Source organism: Ceratotherium simum, chromosome 13, assembly GCF_057802395.1.
Source record: "Ceratotherium simum simum isolate JZ-2026a chromosome 13, ASM5780239v1, whole genome shotgun sequence".
NCBI classification, from domain to species: domain Eukaryota; kingdom Metazoa; phylum Chordata; class Mammalia; order Perissodactyla; family Rhinocerotidae; genus Ceratotherium; species Ceratotherium simum.
Genome location: NC_141912.1, coordinates 37515665 through 37535683, shown reverse-complemented (window position 1 = coordinate 37535683; position 20019 = coordinate 37515665). Strand labels below are relative to the sequence as shown.

The following is a 20019-nucleotide window of genomic DNA, read 5'->3' as shown; positions in this document are numbered from 1 at the left end:
TCGTAGTGTGCATATGCTAGAAATGAATTTTATGGTTTTTTTCTTTATCTGAAAATATCTTCATTTCTGAAGGATATTTTTGCTAGATATACAGTTCTGGGCTGACAGCATTTTACTTTAATCACATTGAATAAGACATTCCATTGTCGCTGGCCTCCATTGTTTTTGATGAGAAGTCAGCTGACTTTTCTACCACTTGTCCCCTGTATGTACTATGTTGTTTTTCTTGCTCACTTTCCAGATTTTCTCTTTGTTTTTTAGTAGTTTTACTATGATGTGTATCAGGACTGGTTTTCTTTATATTTATTAAGCTGTGGGTTTGCTGAGCTTCTTGAATCTGTAAGCTTATATTTATCACCAAATATGGTAAACTTTTGACCATTATTTCTTCAAAAAATTTTCTGTCCCATTGTCTATTTCCTCTCCTTTTAGAAATTAAATTACAAGTATGTTAAATGTCTTGATATTGTCCTATAAGTCAATAAAGCTTATTTTATTTTTTCAAATATTTTTCTTCTCTGGCATAAATATTTTTTAATTTTTATTTAAATTCATTCTTTCTCTTCCATCTTCAATATTCTATTAAGCCTATCTAGTGAATGTTTTATTTTAGATATTGTGTTTTTTTAATTCTAAAATTGCCATTTTTTTCTTTTTTATAGTTTCTAGTTCGTTGTTGAATTTTCCCATCTGTTCATTCATTATGAGTGTATTTTTTTAAGTTCTTGAACATATTTATTATAGTCGCTTTGAAATCTTCATCTACTAATTAAATATCTGAGTTATTTCAGAATTGGTTTCTATGAACTGCCTTTCTTTTGGCTATGGGTCATATTTCCCTGCTTGTTTGCAAGTTTAGTGGGTTTTTAAAAAATCTTTTAATACTGGACATTGTAGATGATACATAGTAGGAAATCTAGATTCTGTTATCTTCCTCTAAAGAGTATTTATTTTTAGCAAGCAGTTAACTTGGCAGGCATAAAATTCCAAATTCTGTGTCCTCTGAGATGGGCAGCAGCTAAAATTTCTGCTCAGTTCTTCCAGCTTCCAGTTGTTTTTTTCTGGTTCTTTTCTTTTGGGCTCCTTGGAGTATCCCCTGTACATGCACAGGTCAGGAGTCAGCCAAGGATTTGTTCAAATTTTACATTTTTAAGAAGATTTTGTGGCTTAATCCTGTCTTGGATTTCCTTTCTAAACCCCCTTCTCTGACTGGTCAAACCAGTAAGACTAGCGGCTTTATGCTTGAATTCTGGCCACCCTATGTTGCATGTTCTGGATAGCGCCTTCAGGAAAAAATCCTTATAATCACTAATCTTACCCACTGCACTTCCCTTCGATCAATAGTTAACTCTCTAGTTTCTGCCTGCTTTTGTTCTCTCCAGTCCCTTCAAATAATTGTGTTTTTAAATTTTGTCTAGAGTTTATAATTATTATAATACAATACAGTCTACTCTACCACTACTGGAAGCAGAACTTCCAACTTTTGTTTTAAAACACTCAAGTGAAGATGTTGACGTGTCTGAAATTTAGAGGAAAGACTCAAGGCAGAGATATACATTTAGGATTCATCAACATGTAGATAGTATTTAAAGCCGTGAGAAGAGAAGAGACCATTAAGAGGTGAGCATAAATAGAAATGGGAACCAAGAATAGAATGGGTTTTTTTTTAACATTAATTGAATCCTCATGAAATTAACAGTAGTAACAGATGCCATTTATTGAACCCTGTGCAGAAGACTTTCCATGCATCTCATTGAATTCATTCAACAGTATTGCCAGACAAGAAATTGAGGAGACATTTGGGGGAATTTTTAAAACTTTCAGAGACCCAGTTTCCACATCTGTAAAATGGGCGTAATAATTACCTTGTAATGAGTGTGAAGATTAGAAATAATATATTTAAAGTACCCAAAAGAGTGCACCTAGAAAACATGCAACAAAAGGTTAACTATAATGCCTATGAATGATATTTATTGTATTTAGCTTTTTTTATATCTTGTGAATAGAATGAAGGTCCCCCAAGTTCCTTACCAGGGATGGGAAGACATAGGGATGGAAAAGACTGAGAGAATCAACAAGGAAGAAGATAGACAAGAGAGGGGAGGGCCTTCAGGATGCCCGTCCAAAGTGAACTTTGTGGATTGACCAGCATCCAAATGGGGGAAATGGAACTGTTTCCCACTACCCCTAGAGCGCATGCGTTTGCATGATTGATGAGTGGACTCTCCTGGCTGTGGCGGTACCTCTAGGTCCTTTCAGAGGTATGGACTCAATCCACACAAAAGAAAGAAAACCTATAAATCAAGTCAAAAGGTAAAGCTTTTATTATTTATTATTATTATTAATTATTTCTACTTTATTGTGCTATTTTTTAGATTATAACGCAAAGTATAAAATAAATATCTATGAGTCCATGCTGATATAAATAAATGGCTGAATAAATCTCCCATACAGAAGAACTCCAAAAACTTTTTGTAGATACTCCCTCCTCAAGAGGGACATAACTGCCCCTCCTTAAGAGTGGGCTGTACTTAGTGACTTGCTTCCAAAAAGAATAGTATGGGGGCCGGCCCGGTGGCACTAGCAGTTAAGTGCGTGCACTCTGCTGCGGTGGCCCAGGGTTCGCCGGCTTGGATGCCGGGTGTGCACCGATGTGCCACTTGTCAGGCCATGCTGTGGCAAGCATCCTATATAAAGTGGAGGAAGATGGGCATGGATGTTAGCCCAGGGCCAGTCTTCCTCAGCAAGAAGAGGAGGATTGGCAGATGTTAGCTCAGGGCCGATCTTCCTCACAAAAAAAGAAAGAATAGTATGAAAAAGGGGGGAAGTAACTTTACAGTAGAGAAGTCTGGCAAACACAGCTGTAGCTAGGTAGTCAAAGTTAACATCAACACTGATAAGTCACATTGATAATACGTACTCTTGATTTAATTTGATGTGAAAGGCATTTACCTCTGTGATCTTCATCCCCAAAACATGGTACCCCAGTCTAGTCATGAGAAAAACATCAGACAAACCCCAGCTGAGAGACATTTTACAAAACACCTGACCAGTACCCTTCAAAACTGTTAAAGTCACTGAAAACAAGGAAAGTCTGAGAAACCGTCACAGCCAAGAGGAGCCTAAGGAGCCATGTGGCATCCTGGATGGGATCCTGGAACAGCAGAGAAAACTAGGTGAAAACTAAGGAAATCTGAATAAAGTATGGACTTCAGTTAATAATAATATATCAATATTGGTTTATTAATTGTGACTAATGTACCATACTAATGTAAGTTATTAATAAGAGGGAAACTGGGTGCAGGGTATATGGGAATTCTCTGTACTCTGCAACTTTTCTGTAAATCTAAAACTATTCTAAAATAAAACCTTTGCTTAAATTTACATATATATAATTTTTTTGTAGAGATACAGCTTGTTACTGGACACAGAGAAGGTTTCAGGGAATCATTTTATTCCTGATTCTGAAGGAGGCAGCTGAAGTCACAGTGTCACTGTAAGAAAGGACAGGAAACAGGAGGGACAGGTGTGGACAAAGGCAAGCAGACTCCTGGACAGGCAGAGAAGGGTGCCAATGAGTTGGAACAATGGGAAGGTCTTAGAGGGAGGCAGAGAGAGCCATATCTCATCCCACTTATTTTTAAGAAGGTACGTCTAGGCTGAACATATTAGAAGAAGTAGTCGAACAGTGGGCAACACTGGTGTAAGGAGAAGGAAGGAGGGAAGAAGGGAAGGAAGGAAGGTAGAGAGAGGGAGGGAGAAAGAGGGAAGGAGGAGAGAGAGAGAGAATAAATTTCCCTTTTTAAAAATTACTCTTTTTTTTTTTGGTGAGGAAGATGAGCCCTGAGCTAACATCTGTTGCCAATCCTCCTCTGTTTGCTGAGGAAGATTGGCCCTGGGCTAACGTCCGTGCCCATCTTCCTCTACTTTATATGTGGGATGCCTGCCACAGTGTGGCTTGATATACAGTGCATAGGTCCGTGCCCGGGATCCAAACCCGCAAAACCCAGGCCGCGGAAGCGGAGCGTGCGAACTTAACCACTACACCACCCGGCTGGCCCCAAATTACTCTTACTTAAAACAACTTTCTGGAATGTTAGCATTATTTCACAACGCAGACATCTCAGTTTGGCAGCTTGATTGATTTCCTGATTTCCAGGAAAACTGAGCTGTCATCTGGTTCCTATTTGGCTGTTTACTGACATGAATATGCAGTTCTTGCAAAATGTGAAATGGTTGCTGAAGAAGGGAAATTTAATTCTTTCTGACGTAGTGCTCCAAGCCCCGCACTGTCTCAAAGATGAAGAAAACCAATGGAGAAACTTTCCTCCACTCCCCGTAAAGAAGAGAGTGAAGAATTCCTGCAGATTTGTTCCTCTGGGAGTTTTCACGTGAACTAAAGGTTCTGGACCAGTCTGTTGGGTGGGGAGTCGGACGGGTATAAGCATGGCGTGCCTCCACGCTTTTGTGTGATACCTACGCACCTCAAGCAAAAGCGTGAGAACAGAGGCCATGGCTTGTATTTTCCCATATTCCTAGGAGTATCGTCATCATCAACATGTGTTTTTGAGCACCTCCTGGCACAACCACGACAATAGTGAAAACAGCTAATATTTACTGTATCCTCTGCACTGTCCCTTCACAGTCCTATGAGGTAGGCCATTCTATTATTCCATTTTAGAGAAAGAAAATGAGGTTCAGAGGAGTAAAATACACTGCCCCAAAACACATGGTGTGATGATTAATTTTATGTGTCAACTTGGCTAGGCTATGTGCCCAGTTGTTTGGTTAAACACTAGTCTAGATGATGCCGTGCATTTGCAGATGTGATTAACATTTACAATCATTTGACTTTAAGTAAAGCAGATTAGCCTCCATAATGTGAGTGGTCCTTATCCAATCAGTTGAAGGCCTTAAGAGCAAAAAGTGAGGTTTCCTGGAGAAGGAATTCTGCCTCAAGATTGTAACAGAGAAATCCTGCCTGAATTTCCAGCTTGCCAGCCTGCTCTTAACAAATTCCTTAAATCCATCTCTCTTTCTCTTAACTCCAGGTCTTTTTGTATGCAAAGCCCATGTTCTCAACTCCACACTCTGCTGCCTCCCAGACCCTGCAAGACAGGCTGCAGAGACAAGAGTCATGATATAAGCCAAGAGCAACTGGGACCAGACCTCTTGAGGACCCACTGAGGGAGGAGTTAACATCAAGGAGACCAGGTAATTGGAGAAAACTGCTGTTGAGAAGGAGGAAGTGAAGATGTCAGGGAGATGGGGTAATCAAGGCGGGAAGAGGGTGTGGTAGAAAAAAAAAATGAAAATAACGGTCAATGCTTGGCGAGTGCCTCTTATGTATAAGGCACTGTTCTGAATGCTTTCCTTATGTTAATTTCTTTAGTATTATTATCCTCATTTTACAGATGAGGAAACTGAGGCCCAAGGTCACATGGCTGGTTAGTGGCAGAGCAGCAGGCCGTGTGCCTCCGGAGCCCAACGCTTAACTCCCATCGCGTACCACTCAGTGAAAGAACAGGGTTAGAGAGAGGGGCCGCTCTTCTGATGGAGGGTATAAAGGAGAGTCTGGACTAAGCTAGGGTTTCTAAAGCCAAGGCCTATTCTATTGGGCTGGAGGAAATCTAGCTACAGTCTTTATTGGGGCTCCTCCTTGGAATTACACAACAGTTTTGGGGTCTTAGGGACCCCACAACACGAGGAAAGCCCCTCTGATCATCAGTCTGTACAGAAAACCGCTGAGGTGCTGCATCAATCAAGAATTTGTGGACTATACAGAGGAGAAACCCTGTGTGATAGTGGCTTAAGCTGCAGAGGTATTTAGTTATTTCACATAACAAGAGGTCTGGAGGCAGGCAGTCCTCAAAGTGGTTTCACAGCTTCCTGATGTCTCTAAGGATTCAGGATCTTTCCATCCTTACATTCTATCATCCTCAGTGTGTGGACTTTTTATCCTTAGGCTTGTTTCCTCGTGGTCACAAAACAGCTGCCAGAGCTGCAGAGCTCACGAAACCATCTTTAGGGCAGATAGCAGGTACAGACCACCTGGATCTCCTTCCCAGACTTCTCCCAAGTCTTCTTGGTCACAGCCAGATCCTAAACCAATCACTAGCAAAGGGAACATTAGCTCACTTGGTTTAGAACAATCATGGGTCACCACCTGGAGCTGGAGGAGAGGCCCGCCTTCCTGCGTAAGTTGCAGCCTGAACAAAGTGTGGGCTCTTCAAGGAAGAAGGCAGAATGGCTGAGGGGTAGGAAACGAACTGTGTCTGTTACAGAAGACCACTGTCCCAGTCCACAGGGCTCTTTCAGGTCCGTGGTTCTGCTGCCCCAGGACATACTTGGGACACAGGAATTTCAGCCAAGACCAGGAGCCCTGCGCTTAGGGTCCAGCCTCTTGGAGTGTACCCAGCAGCCTCCTCCTGAGTTTTGGTGGGGTGATGGCGGGGAGCTGGGCACAGTACAGAAAGAATGTGGGCACTACCAGGCCTCTACCTCTTTCCGGTCAAGAGAAACTGCCTAGCTAAGCCACACCGCTTCTTGAATGTTCTTCCCTCTCTCCCTCCCAACATTTCCCCTCCTGGAGTCCTAGCAAAATGTTCTCGAGGGTGAGACCTTTGGGAAAACAGAGAGAAACAAGTGTCTTTTGGTAGCTTCTCCTCTTGGCCAGTTGCACAGAGCTGTCTCTAGGCCTGGCTATCTGTATGCCTGTGGTGACTGGGACAGTAACGTGGGGAGAGAAAACCACATGTTAATCTCAGTAGGTAATCGTGCTGCTGTTGCCACGGAGAGAACAGTACGGTGGTAAATAGAAGGAGACTCAGGCCCCAGTCTCTACTTGGGGCCTGAATGTCTTTATCAGTAAAATTGATTAGAGGGAGCGCTGCGGGGTGGGGATGGGAGAATTCCACCCAGTGTGCAAGCTAGATGTAGAGGCCTGGGCAAATTTCCTAGCAAAATGCCCCAGTCAGACGGTTCCTACCTGGATAGTGAGGTTGGGAGACACAGGGGAATGGGGGGGGTCTATGTGTTGTAGGCATCCAGATACAGATCTGGGTGTTTCCAACCTGTGTCCTTGGTCATAAGAGGTGGGAGGTGGGGCACAGATGGTGGGAGGGCGAGGGGTCCATTAAGAAATAGCAGATGATACCTAAAGTCACATTTTAGCATCTAGAACAAGGGTTCTTAACTGGGGTGGGTGGACCATAGACTGTACACTGTAATTCAGAGGTCCATGAACTTGGACTGGAAAATATTACCACTTTGCCTGCGCTCACCTCCATTCCTCAGCTGTGAATACAGGCAGCAGAGTACAGTGGCATCAGCAGTGCCAATAGAGAGCACAGAGCTTCTCATTTCCCTTTATAGTTGCTGCAGACGTCTTGAAACATCATCTACACTCATTTCTACCTCAAATTTGCAGTAGTTTATTAGGCTCACCCCTAAAGCTTGTTATTTAATGTGTTAATAAAAAAAATGTATTACAACATCACGCAAATATTTTCACAACTGTATTTCAACATAACCAGCTTCCTTTGTAGCCCTGTGTATTTTATTCTATCCATATGAAAATATTATTTTGAGAAGGGATCCATGGCACAAAAGAGGTCAAGACCCCTTGGCCCAGAGGGGCCTTGTTGACATTCTGGCCCCGAGTGAGGGCAGCTGCTCAGCTGACCAAAGGCTCCCGCAGGAAGAAGCGGATCAGAAATCCACCAGGCGCAGCCCCTGCTCCAGGAAATCTCAGGGTGGGGGGTGGGGTGGGTCACCGATGGTGACAACTCACTAAGATCTTCAATTTGACTGAATGGCTTTGGGCCTTTGCTGCCCATAGTGAAAAGGAGAAAACCACCAGCCTCTTACCTTAAATTACAGGGAGACTTGGAGAGAGTGAGGACGGAGCCCCGAGCTCACTGTGAATGAAGGAAGGGGGATCATCCCAGCATTGGTTCTCAGGGAATTGTTTTAACTGAATTTAAGGACACAAAAGCCAAGAGTGGGGAGAAGAGGCAGAAAGAGGGTCCTCCCTCCTCAGCTGTGGTTGTATGGCTGCTCAGGGGCATGAGAAGCAAGTTTCCCACACCCTCGTGGAGAGCAAGAGCTATCTCAACGTTCCAGGTGAAAGTTTAGCCAAGCCCCCTTTCAAATGAGCCTCCAGCCTCATAGGCACTGGGGCATCTGTGTACCCCAGGCTCTCCCATGTGAGGGTGGTTCCTCCATCTCTGTCTCTCCGTGCGCTGCCCCTCACTGGGAACAGCACCACTCCCAATTTACACCAGGCAACCCTTGCTCTGGGGGGGTGGCGAGGCCCCAGCTGTAGGCCTCAGCGGCCTTGGGAGAGGAGCTGCACCGTTGTGCAAGGTCATCCTTCATTTCACAAAGGAGGGAGTCGAGGGCACAATTGCTGCTACTGAACTGTCCCCAGTCCCTGAGACTGGCTTCCTTATCTCCGTTAAGACCTTGCAAACTGCCCCACTGGCCACAGGGCAAAGCCCAACCTTGTCCACCAAGGGCTGGGGCACAAGACCTGCCCGAGGTCCTGCAGGCCAGCTGTGACAGTAGCTGAGCCCAGATCCCCCAGGCTCAGCCCTTCAGCCCCCAGCCAGCCTGAGAATGGACTCGTTCCCTATCACTCTGGCCATGCGCCCAGAGGGTGAGGCCGGAATCCATGGCCACTGCCCAGCACCTTCATCGCCCTCTGGAGAAACTTCCCTGGTTTGAGATAATTGTGGGGAAGGGGCTGAAGTGACACAAAGAAGTTTAATTCTGGGGTGGGGGATGGACTGGAGGGACACTGAAGGATGATAGAGAGAGGGCTGGGAGTCTGACAGCCTAGACGTTTTCAGGGGAGCAACTCTGAGATGCAGGCTGAGGCCACCCACTTCTGCTTCCTGCTGTGTCCTCTGCTGCCCCTGAGACCATGCTGCTCTGGTCAGGGCAGAGAAATCACTGACAGAGCCCTGGGACATTGTTCATTAGTTTACGCATTCATTCATTCACAGATATCTATTCCAAGCAGGGCTGACGGTGTGCAATGGGGAAGGGAGGAAGAGCCGCACACACTGTAAATGCTGTCTGCAGAGGGCCTGGGGCAGAGGGAGGAAGCTACCCATTCTCGAGGGAGGGTGATGGAGGACGTTCTGGACGAACTCTTGAAGGATAAGGAGGATTCTCCTAGGTGAGGAGAGGGATGGAGGACCTTCTAGGCAGCGGCTCTGAAAGAAGCCCGAGCTCAGGGCCTGCTTGGAGAGCAGCAGTATTGGGACCTGTGCACGGGGCTGCCCTGGGCAAACAGGGCTGTGTGTGTGAAGGCTGTCGGAAAAAATGAGGTCCTGTGGTTAAGCACATTTGGGAAGTTCTGGATTAAGCAATGTTGAACAGATCTCTTTACTGTAGGCCTTGTCAGAGCCTTTAACCTATTAATGTGCAGAGTGAGCCTCACGGTGTACCCCAGGACTGGTGTTCCATGATAGACCATGCTTGCGTAAGGAATATGGGAGACAGCGGGAGTTAATGACGTTAGAGAGAATGCAAGGAGTTTGAATGCCAGACCAAGAAGGCTGGACTTTTTCCTTGGGGCCAGTGAGGAGTCTTAGAAGGCAATTAACTGAGAGATTTAGACTCAGGGGACCTGGGGCCGCTTAGTAACCAGCAAGGTCAGGGCTACGGCAGGACATGGCCAGTCCCTCCCTCCACCTACTCTTCCCTCCTTAACAGCAGGGCCACTCTGTGGGAGAGAAAACAGAATCCATGGACACAGGCAGCAGTGAAGGAGCTGAGAGAGACAGGCTGGAAGGAGGCAGGTCCCTCGAATTCAAGTTTGGGTTAAGAGCCTTTGGCACAGTGGTCAAGGCTGCTCCAGTTCAAATCCTGACTCCATCACTTCCTAGCTGTGGGTATATGACTTCATTTCTCTGGGGCCTCAAGCTTTTTTTTTTTTCAAATAGACATTATTGTTTAGAGCAGTTTTAGGTTTAGGAAAAATTGTGCTGAAAGTACAGAAGGTTCATAATCTTCCTCTTCCCTCCTGCCCCAGGGTTTCCCTGTTATTAACATCTTGCATTAGTGTGGTACATTTGTTACAATTGATGAACCAATATCAGTGCATTATTATTAACTGAAGTCCCTAGTTTACTTAAGGGTTCACTCTGTATTGTACAGTTTCACTGGTTTTGACAAAAGCATAATGTCACGTATACACCTTTACAACATCATATAGAATAGTTTTGCAGCCCTAAAAATGCCCTGAGCCTCAGTTTTAACATCTGTAAAATGAGAGTGTAAAGCTCACCCAAATCCCCTCAGTCTCCCATTGTGGGTTTCTCATCTAGGCCTCTTGACAGATTCAGTGGTACTGAAATCAACTAAACGTTTCTCTAAATACCAATATCCATCAGAATCACTGGGCTTGGGGCAAGGTGAGGGGGTCCTCATTCAAGCATTCTAGGGTCTCAGTCTCAGACCTGCTAAATCAGAATCCCTGGGGTGGGGCCCAGGAATCTGCATTTTAACCAGGTCCTTTTAACCAGAAGTTTGAGACCCACTGTGCCCAGGGGAGGAACTACTGGGGGCCAGGCTCCTGACTCATTGTCATGCGAATTTGTTCTACCAAAGTTTTTCAAACCTAAACAGAAGGATCCTAGCCACTGTCAAGTTAAAGCTCAGGAGAGAAGTACCATTCCCAGAAGGGGGAAAGAGCAGAACAGTTTTCCATCAAGCCTGGAAAAAGCCCATTTCTGCCTTCTGCAGCTCCTCGTCAACAAGCCCGCTGTTGTTTCATGTCTTGATTGCTTATCACTCACCCAAAATAACCTGCATGCAATGTCTCACCAGCTGCAGCTCTCTCTGCAACCTCCTTCATTTAGCAGCCAAACACGGTCAGCTCCACAACAGCACACAGGGTCCAGGAAGGGGCCCCTCCCTTGTGGCCATCTGTAGTGAGTTAAATAGTGTCCCTCCAAAATTCATGTCCACACAGAACCTCAGAATATGGCCTTATTTGGAAATAGGGTCTTTGCAGTTGTAATTAGTAAGAACTGAGATGAGATCATACTGGATTAGGGTGGGCCCTAAATTCAATGACTGATGTTCTTATAAGAACAGGAGAGGACAGACAGAGACACACACAGGGGACAAGGCCACGTGAAGACAGAGGCAGAGACTGGAGTGATGCAGCTCCAAGCCAAGGAACACCAAAGGCTCCGGCAGCCACCAGTAGCCAAAAAGAGGCAAGGAAGGATTCTTCTCTAGAACTTTCAGAGGAACGAGGCCCTGCCAACATCTTGATTTCAGACTTCTAGCCTTCAAAACTGTGAGACAATAAATTTCTGCTGTTTTAAGCCACTCAGTTTGTGGTAATTTGTTACAGCAGCCCTAGGAATCTAATACACCATCATTGCTGTAGACCCCTGCCCCAGCTCAGCCCACCACTCAGCCCCACCACAGCCATGAAGGAAAGGACCTCACACACAGGCGAATCTCCAGATGGGCATTTTAATGTGGTCGGTTATAATCAGAGCCTTTTTCTCAATCAACAGCTTTGAATTCTGCATCTACTAGGCCTGTTTCCTACACAAGGACAAGGGCCCTCTATCCTCTGCTTGGAAGGCTACAATCCAAGAAGGGCTGAAACTTTAGTAGTGACAAATAAATATTGGTCCTAGGGGCAGTGTCTGGTAGGTGGTGCCATGTGGCAGTCCCTGGGCTCAGCCAAGGGTCAGGCTAGACGAGTCACTGCAACTTCATGCCACTCCGGCGCCGTGAGTCCTTCCGGGCAATGGGGCTGAAGTTCACAATCTCCTTGTAGATGTGCTCTGAGAAAGGCAGGGTGGCTCAAGGTGGGTAGGGGGTGCTGAGAGCAAGAGAGAGCCCTCTCTCCCCCCAGATATAGAGTGGAGCAGGAAGTCAGCTCAGGACGAAAGAAATGCACACAGGGGACAATACCCGCTCAGAGAGAAGGAGGCAGTCGTCTCTAGAGCGGACTGTGGGACCGGCTGAGGCCAGGCATGAAAACGGAGGAGGCAGAGGAGAGAGAGGCTGCAGGCAGAGAGAGGAGAGCCCGAGGCCCCGGCTCTTACGCTTCCATTCATCCACCGTGAGTTTCTCATGTTCTAGGGAATCATCAAATGGCTGCTGGGCCTCTGTCTCCTCCTCAGGGTCCCGGAAGGGTTCAAAGAAAGGGTGGGTGAGGGCCTGCGCGGCCGTCAGGCGCTTGTCCACGTCCAGCTCCAGCATCTTCTCCAGCAGGTCTGCGGCTGCAGCAACAAAGCATGAGCCTCACTCCAGGCCTGGGGGAGAAATGTCGTCGTAGGCGTCGTCTCCCTAGGCCCCAAGACTTACCCTGGGGGCTGGCGCGTGGGAAAAGCTGAGAGAAATCCTTCTTGGGGCTCTGTGGCAGGGACTGGATGTAGGATTTGGCCTGGAAGACAGAAAAGCATTGAATAATCCCCAACTGTCAGCCCCTCAGGGCTCAGGCCTTCAGGTATAGAGCAGGGATTCCAGAAAAGCCCCAGAGCATGGCTGAAAGCTCAGGTCAGAGTCCAAAGTGGGAAGAAGGCAAGAGCATCTGCAGGCCAGGGGGAAGGTGCAGGTGAGCCCTCCTCCCCAAAGGTGCAGCCCCCCTGACCCTTGGTCAGCCAAGTGCACAGCCTATAACAGGCTAGGCACATTTGTCACTCACCGCTTTGTCGTTCAACTTCTGCACAAACTCCGCCCCCGGCACCCCAGTCACTTTCAGAATCTGGGTCAGCTGGTCCAGGTCTTGGCCGTGGGTTAAGGCTCAGCCTCACTCTGCTGGCAGATCTGAAGCTGCCCTTCCCGCCGCCCCTCCATCCTGCCACCCAGGCGCTGCGGCAGCCCTCCAGGCTCCAGACGCGCCTAACCTCCTGCTTTCCAGGGAGGAGGTTCACCTTTCAGGACTCAGGTCTCTGGAAGGCTTCCCCCCTGCCAGGTTGGGTTAAGGGTCTCTTCCCACAAATATTCCTGGATGTGCTGCCTTCCAGACCCTCACCCCATTCAGTCACCTTCATCCGTTTCTTCGTTATCTTCCCCCACCCTCGCACTCCTGAGTCCAGCAGCGCAGACCCTGCATACACTCATCAACGTCTGCACAGCACACTCAGGTGCTCAGTTAGTGAAGTAGTTTCCACATGGTGGTGGAATGACAGGTTTCTGGTGTTCATCATTTTGCTTATCTGCATTTTAAAATTGTTCTACAGTGAGCATGTATCACTTTTGCATTAAGAAAAAAAGACAGATTTAAATAACAAAGTGTCTGTTGAAGGAATGAATCCCTGGATGGAGTCTGGCTTTTCCAGCAAAGGATACAATCCTTCCCCTTGAACAGAGTTTTCCCTGTCAGCATCTCTGCCATGATACAGCCCACAGACCAGATGTCCACTGCAGAGGGCGGGGGAGGACGTGTCACCTGGACTGGCTGACCAGGACCCGGCAGTCAGTTAACCCAGAGTAACCAAGATGGCCTTGGGAAGCTGCCAGAGAAGACCCCCCCAGCCCCTCCCCAGGCGGCTGACCACTGACCAGTCTGATTGTAGTGCATCCAGCTGAGGATCACTTCGGGGGCCCTGTACCAGCGGGTCACCACATAGCCAGTCATCTCAGCATCTGCATGTCGTGCCAGGCCAAAATCCAAGATCTATGACTCAGGGGACACAGGGAGAAGGAGCTCGCTGAGGAGATGAGGCTCCTGGAGCAGCTTCTAGGGCTCCCAGGGGAGAGGGGCCCACCCAACCCCAGACTGACCCTGACTGGACGCACTCACCTTCAGCTCACAGTCCTCGTTCACAGCAAGGTTGCCAGGCTTCAGGTCCTAGATGAGGGGAAAGAGTGGGCACTGGGCTGACAGGCAGAGACGGGAGCTTGTCCCGGCTCGGCCACCACCCAGCGTGTGACCTCGGCCAGGCCTCTTCCCCTCTCTGGGTGTCTGCCTCCTCATGTGTAAACTGAGGGTTGGACCAGCTGTCCTCTAGGCCCCATCCAGCTCTAAAATGCTCTTGATTCTTGGAGCCTGAAACACCCAGCTCAAGGGCTGGCTTTGTTCACAGCATTTCCCCAGAAAGTTCCCCAGAACACAGCAATTCTGAGCAGGCCTTCCTGGGCCCGGGCTGAGTCTAAAAAATCCACATTCCACGCTCTTGAGGATTGTCCCCTTCCCCCACCCCACCGTGGAGAACCCTCCCGGGGTGGGAAGGGCCTCTGAGGACGGAGCAGGGGAAGCACTCACCCTGTGGATGACCCCCGCTGAGTGGATGTACTGTGTAAGAGAGAGATAAGGGTGAACCCCGTGCCCGGCTTCCACACCAGGTGTTTCAGGCTGGCTCAGAGACCTCCTCCCCCCCCATCACAGCGTGCTCTCCCAGCCCCCAAGACCTGGCCTCCCCCACACCTCATGTCTCAACCCCAAGGCGCCCCCCTCTGCCATCTTCCAGGCCCCTACCCACCTTAAGACCCTTGAGCATCTGATACACCAGGTACTGGACCTTGTCCTCACTGAACTCCATCCCCATGATCTTCTGCAGGTCCGTCTGCATGAAGGGCATCACCAGGTAGCTGCAAGGCATGAGGGCTTCTTGAACAGTCCCTAGCCCCACACAGCCCACCGTCTGAGCTCAGAGGAGGGGCGAGGGGCTGGGGCAGAACAGGGGCCTCAGAGATGACCTCTGCGTACAAGATGAACCAGCCCCACATGGGCCTCCTGGCTCCCAGCCTGGCCACAGCGGCCGCCCAGCTGGCAGAGTTCAAGGAAGCATTTCAGCTGGAGCGTGCTCAGGAAAACCAAATGGAGCAGTGTTCCCTCCCTTCAAAGGTGCCCTCTCCTTGCCCTCCTCCACACCCCACAGAAAGCCACAGCCGTGAGTTAGAAACATCTGCCAGTATTTCCTTCTGCTTCTGTCCAAATATTTTCTTCCCCACAGGGTCATGCCCGGCTGAGATGGCTCCACCAAAAATGTCTGCCCTTCCAAGAAGGAAACAATAAAACAAATTCCAGGAGGGTGGAAGAAGGAAGAAGGAGGTAGCTGAACCATTGCACCGTCTTATGGGATTGTGAAACAGGTCGAGGTCAGCAAAATGTGACTATTACTCAAGGTAGAAACAGCAAAGTCCAGAACAAAAACTGATACAGATTTAAAAAACAAAAAAAGGAATGTGGTGGAGGCCATCTCCATGAGCCTCTGGTTTTTTGAAGGCTTCTTCTCTCTGACCACACTCCCTCCCCCCAGGGACCCTGCTCCATGCACGGTCCCCTCGCCACCCTCGTCTTTCACCTCCACATGGACCCTGGTTCTTTCCTCTCCGCCAACAAACTTGCTGAAGTCTCACTGTGCTAGAATCACCTTCCCTTGACCTTGTTTCTTCAAATAACCACCCCTCCTCCCTCTTTCCCTCCCAGACCAAACTTCCAAAAAGAGTGGTCCACACCTCTTGACCCCACTGCCTTAACTTCCAGGCCCCTGACAACCTGGTATGTGCTCCCGCCCTACTGCCACAACTGCTCAGATCAAGATCACCAGTGATAGCCCAACACACACATCCATGGCTCCCTTTCTTCCTACTGGACCTTCTGCAAAGTCTGACGCTCCCTCAAGATTCTCTGCCAGTTCTACCTGTGATCAGGCTCTCTCAGCTCTTCATCTGCTCATCCTCTTGTACCTTCTCTTTGAGGTTGATATCTTGATCAACAGTATCGTATCATGTTCTACACCAGCCTGTCCTTGGGCTTCAGCTATCATCCAAGGGTCATTATTCTGGCCCAGATCCACATCCCTAGCCCAGATCTTCCTGAGCTCCAGATTTATTTTGGACTGCTGATTAAACCTTGAAAGTTCATGGGCTCTTCAAAAGTGAAGTGTCCAAACTAGAGCTCATTATCTTTCTCCCAAGATCTGTTCCTCTTCTGCCTTGTATTCCAAGTAGGAGCCTGGCATCCCCTGACCTATGCCACCTCTCCCAGCCACTGCATCCCAGCAGATACGACATTCTGACAGTCCTGCCTCCCGATGGGTCTCAAGTCTGTTCTCAGCATCCCATCACCTCCACTTTATTTAGATCAAGGTCTGGGTCTCGAACACTATCCTCCAGGCTCTCTCTCCTCCCAGAGCTGCTCCCTGCTCCTTTCTCATTGCTGCCAGAATGTATCCCCAAAATCTGATCTGACCATATCACCCCCCTGCTCAAAACCTCCATGGACTTGAGGTTGCCTATAGGATCAAGTCTAACTCAGCATGACCAAACCAGCCACTGGCCTCCACTAGCCACGCTGAACTTCTTATTACTGCCTGAACAGTCCAGTCTCCTTCAAGCATCAAGGCCTTTGCCCACAAAGTCTTTCTACGTGAGGTGCCCTCAGCCCCTTCTACCTCAGGCAAACTTCTACTCATCCCGCAGGACTGAGTTCAAATGTCACCTCCTATGTGAAGCCCCCTGAGGCAGCAGGCAGTCTCCAGCACTCTACCCATATCTAGAGCACTGATCACACTATTGTTAGTATTCATTTAGAAACTGTGTCCCCCACCCTGCCCGAGGGGCTGGCCCACCTTAAATTCCCAATGCTAAGCCCAGCTGCTGGTATTATAAGAAAAAACTCCATTCAAAATTATTGCATTACATTTAAAACAAAAGCATCCTAACAAAGAGACCTTCAGCTGCATTTGAAATAAGAGTTAAAAAAAAAATCCACTTTCCCAAAGGTTCCTAAATTTTAGACCAGGCACTGCATTACCAAAGCCACGCATTTAGCAACTAACTTTTCTGGTTCTCTGTGACTCTGTCAAACACCCCATCAGTCAGAGGTGGCCAAGCCTTCCTGATCCTCGCTTCATGCTAGGAAGAGCCCCAAGGTCCAGACCCACACCTGGGCCCCCAGAAAATGGCGAGGTGAGTTGGCGCAAACCCTGTGGGGACTGGCCATGAGGTCTTGGTGGTGCTGGAGCAGGGTGACAAGTGGAGCAGATGAGCAGACAGCTCTGCGTCAGGCAAGTGCCCCACAAAGCCCCTCCCACCTCTTCCTGCCTGCCTCTCTCTCCACCCTTGGCTGAAAGAATCTCTCCAAAGGCACAGGGACTGCCAGGGCAGGAAGCTCCCCATACCCAGAACAGAGAATCTGGACCCTCCTGCTGCTTGCTCCCGAGTTACCAGTAAGGCCTGCAAATGCCCTGGAACCCAGGGCTGCCCACTCACAAGTCATGGAAGCTGCGCAGGGAGGAGGCTGGGGTGAAGACATCCAGGAGCCCGATGACCTGGGGAGGAGGGTGTCAGTGAGGGCAGGGCAGCCACTGCAGACCTCTCCTTCCCTCGCCTGGGGGCCTGGGCATGCACAGGACCACCCACCCTGTCCTAATACACCGTTTCCAGCAGGAGGCAGGTGCCCAGCCTTCTTGGAAGCAGTAAAAGGGGGAAGAGGCCAAAGAGGGATCCCCTCTAACTGGGAGGGAGCTGGCAGTGCACTGTGATGGAGAGTCAGGCTGGGGATAAGGGGAGGTGGACATTCCTGTGCTCAAAGCCCCCAGGTCTGGTGTTCAGGGCAAGCAGCACAAACCTACTCTCAACTCAAGCAGGGAAGCACGAGTGGCCAAGGGAATCAAGGAGGGAATAGGGAAGAGCCTTCCAGCCAGCAGCCTCCCTGCCCTTGACCTTGGGTTTCCCACCACATCCATCCTGGGCTGCCAAAGGGCTGGTTTGGAGCCAAGGGCACATCACCCCAGGCTGGAGGCCATGGGGAAGGGTGTGCTGACAAGGAATGGAGCTTCAAATATGCACAATATTTTGAAATCATTATTTTAAATGTTGCCTTCCAATCTAGATACCCCAGAGCAAAGTCTGGTTGCCAGGCCCAGCATGGGGTCACTGGTTTTTCTAGCTGTTTCTATCAGACAGGACTATCTAATGGTTACACACTGAGGTCTGGACCCAGGCTGCCTAGGTTCAAATCCCAGCTCTGCCATTAACCACATAACCTGTGAGTCTTTCTGTACCTCAGTTTCCCCATCTGTACATGGGAGTAATAGTACTTATCCCATGTGATATTGTGAGGATACAAGAAGTTAGTTTACACAAAGCTCTTAAAACAGCACCTGGCACATAATACGTGCTCAATAAGTATCTATTATTATTGTTGTTGTTGTTATCAGGGTCACACGTGGAAACAACAATGACCAGGATCCTGGGGACCAGCTCTTAGACCTAGAACCAATGACAAAGTTCCTCTATGCCCATTTCCTCATAAGAGAGATGGTAAGTTTGCACCTCACCAAGCTCATTCTGCTCCACTGCCAAAAATATACTTTGCACCTTCCTGGGAAGTAGGCAGGGCAGGTCCTGGCACCTCATTTTAATAAATGGGAACAAGGAACAAGGGTCAGAGGAGCAGGGAGATCCCCTTCTCCCGGCCCTGTCCTGGGCTCTCTGCACCCTCTGGGCTGTCTCCCCACACAAGGAGGGGCACAGTCAGGACCCTCTCTGGGCCCCCTCCCTCCCTGCCCTCTCCCAGCAGCGCCCAGGCCCAGCCTACGTTCTCATGCTGCATGTGCTTCAGCAGGAGCAGCTCTCTATAGGCCCGCTTGGCAAAGATCTCAGACTGGAAGGGCCGGCTCAGCTTCTTGATGGCCACCTTCTCCCCTGACCGCTTGTCGATGGCAGAGCTGTGGGGGCACAGGCAGTCAGCAGGCCGCAGCCCTCCTCCCCGCAGCGCCCCTCCAGATCCCCGGTGGTACCTCCTAGGCTGCTCTGGGGAGTCAATGCTGTCCTCACCCCTGTCCCTCTTGGCCAGCAGGCTAGGCTGGGAGGAACTGATGCCCACCACCTGGAATGTGAGGGGGCAGCGCAGTGGGGGGTGGGGGTGGAGGAGGGAGCAGGCAGAAACCGAGAGAGGGGCACGGCACCAGGGTCAGACACAAGTCAAGGCCAAAAGGATCCAGAGCCGCAGGGAGTCTGGCTCCATGCAACTCGGCAAGTTGCTTCTCCCTCTTTGGGCCTCAGTGTGCCCATCTGTAACAATGGGGATTCTCCCAGATGAGCTCTGGGGTCCGTTGTAAAGTTCAAGTCCTGGAGAACCAGACCCAGTCCTAATTCAACCCACAGAGACCCCACAAAGCCGGCGAGAAAAGTGAGATTGCGCCCGGGGGGGCCCCAGGCCAGCCTCCGCCACTGCCTGAGGTTCCTTGCGCCTACTCTGCTTCCTTGACCAGCCTCCCGCCTCCTCCCGGCTCCACGGTCTCGGCCCAGGAAAAGCCCCGGGGAGGGTCTTCCAAGCCTTGGGGCGCTGAGCCTTGGGGTCCTCGATCAAGGAGGCCGGCGCGCGGCCCCGAGCGCCCAGCAGGAGAGGGGACACCCAAGGCGGGTCCGGCAGAGCAGAGACGGTGCATTGGTCCTGCCCGGGCTGGTCGAGAGGCTCCACCTGCGCCCGGGTGCCCGGGCGTCCGCCGTCTCTCCGCCCCGCGCCCCCCGGCGGGCGCGCAGGCCCGGGGGTCTCACCACACGGCGCCATAGGCCCCGCTGCCTACGTGCGTCGGGGACACGTAGGTCTTGGGCAGCTCCCAGGCGGTCTTGTTGACGTCCTGCTTGTAGAAGCCCTTTTTCCGGGTGAGGCTCATCCCGGGCTCCCAGTCGCGGCGGCTGCGTTCGCGGCGCGCGGGCTCCAGCACCGGCCCCCGCCCGCGGTCCCCGCCGTGCCCGCCCCGCGCCGCCCGCTCCTCCCCCGCGCCAGGGCGGGGGCCCCGGCCCGCGGCGCGTCCCACCTGCCGGCTCGCCCAGGTGCGCCAGCGCGGCCACGCCCGGGCCTGCCCCGACAGCCCCGCGCGGGGCGCCCCCGCTGTGGGGCCCCGGCCACCGACCCGGCCGGAGCGGCAGGTGCGCGGCCCCGCGGGAGTGAGGTGCTTCCCGGCCGAGTGCTGGGTGCCGCTGGGGCGCTGGACCCGGGGGACTCCCGCGAAGGTGGAAGGTGGGAAGACAGGGCCTCTAGCTCTCTCCAGCACGAGACTCTGTAAGAAGATCTCCCTG

The 20019-nt window shown here is 50.1% G+C and overlaps 1 protein-coding gene across 2 annotated transcripts; it reads right to left on the bottom strand.

Moving 5' to 3' along the window:
* Positions 1 to 11480: 11480 nt before the first annotated feature.
* Positions 11481 to 19667, bottom strand: MAPK13 (mitogen-activated protein kinase 13). Of its 2 annotated transcripts, none has more exons than XR_015554108.1 (12): positions 19495 to 19667; positions 18533 to 18662; positions 17203 to 17261; positions 14466 to 14574; positions 14249 to 14278; positions 13787 to 13834; positions 13546 to 13660; positions 13333 to 13441; positions 12686 to 12765; positions 12346 to 12424; positions 12084 to 12260; positions 11481 to 11819 (listed from the first exon to the last, which is right to left on the bottom strand). XR_015554108.1 is itself a non-coding variant. In XM_004424213.3 (12 exons), exons 1-12 carry the CDS (start codon positions 19611 to 19613, stop codon positions 11737 to 11739), a joined length of 1101 nt encoding a protein of 366 aa, XP_004424270.1. In that variant the 5' UTR covers positions 19614 to 19667; the 3' UTR covers positions 11481 to 11736. The 2 variants fall into 2 exon arrangements, 1 of the variants encoding a protein (XP_004424270.1); XM_004424213.3 differs by having other exon boundaries at positions 13333 to 13404.
* Positions 19668 to 20019: the final 352 nt, after the last annotated feature.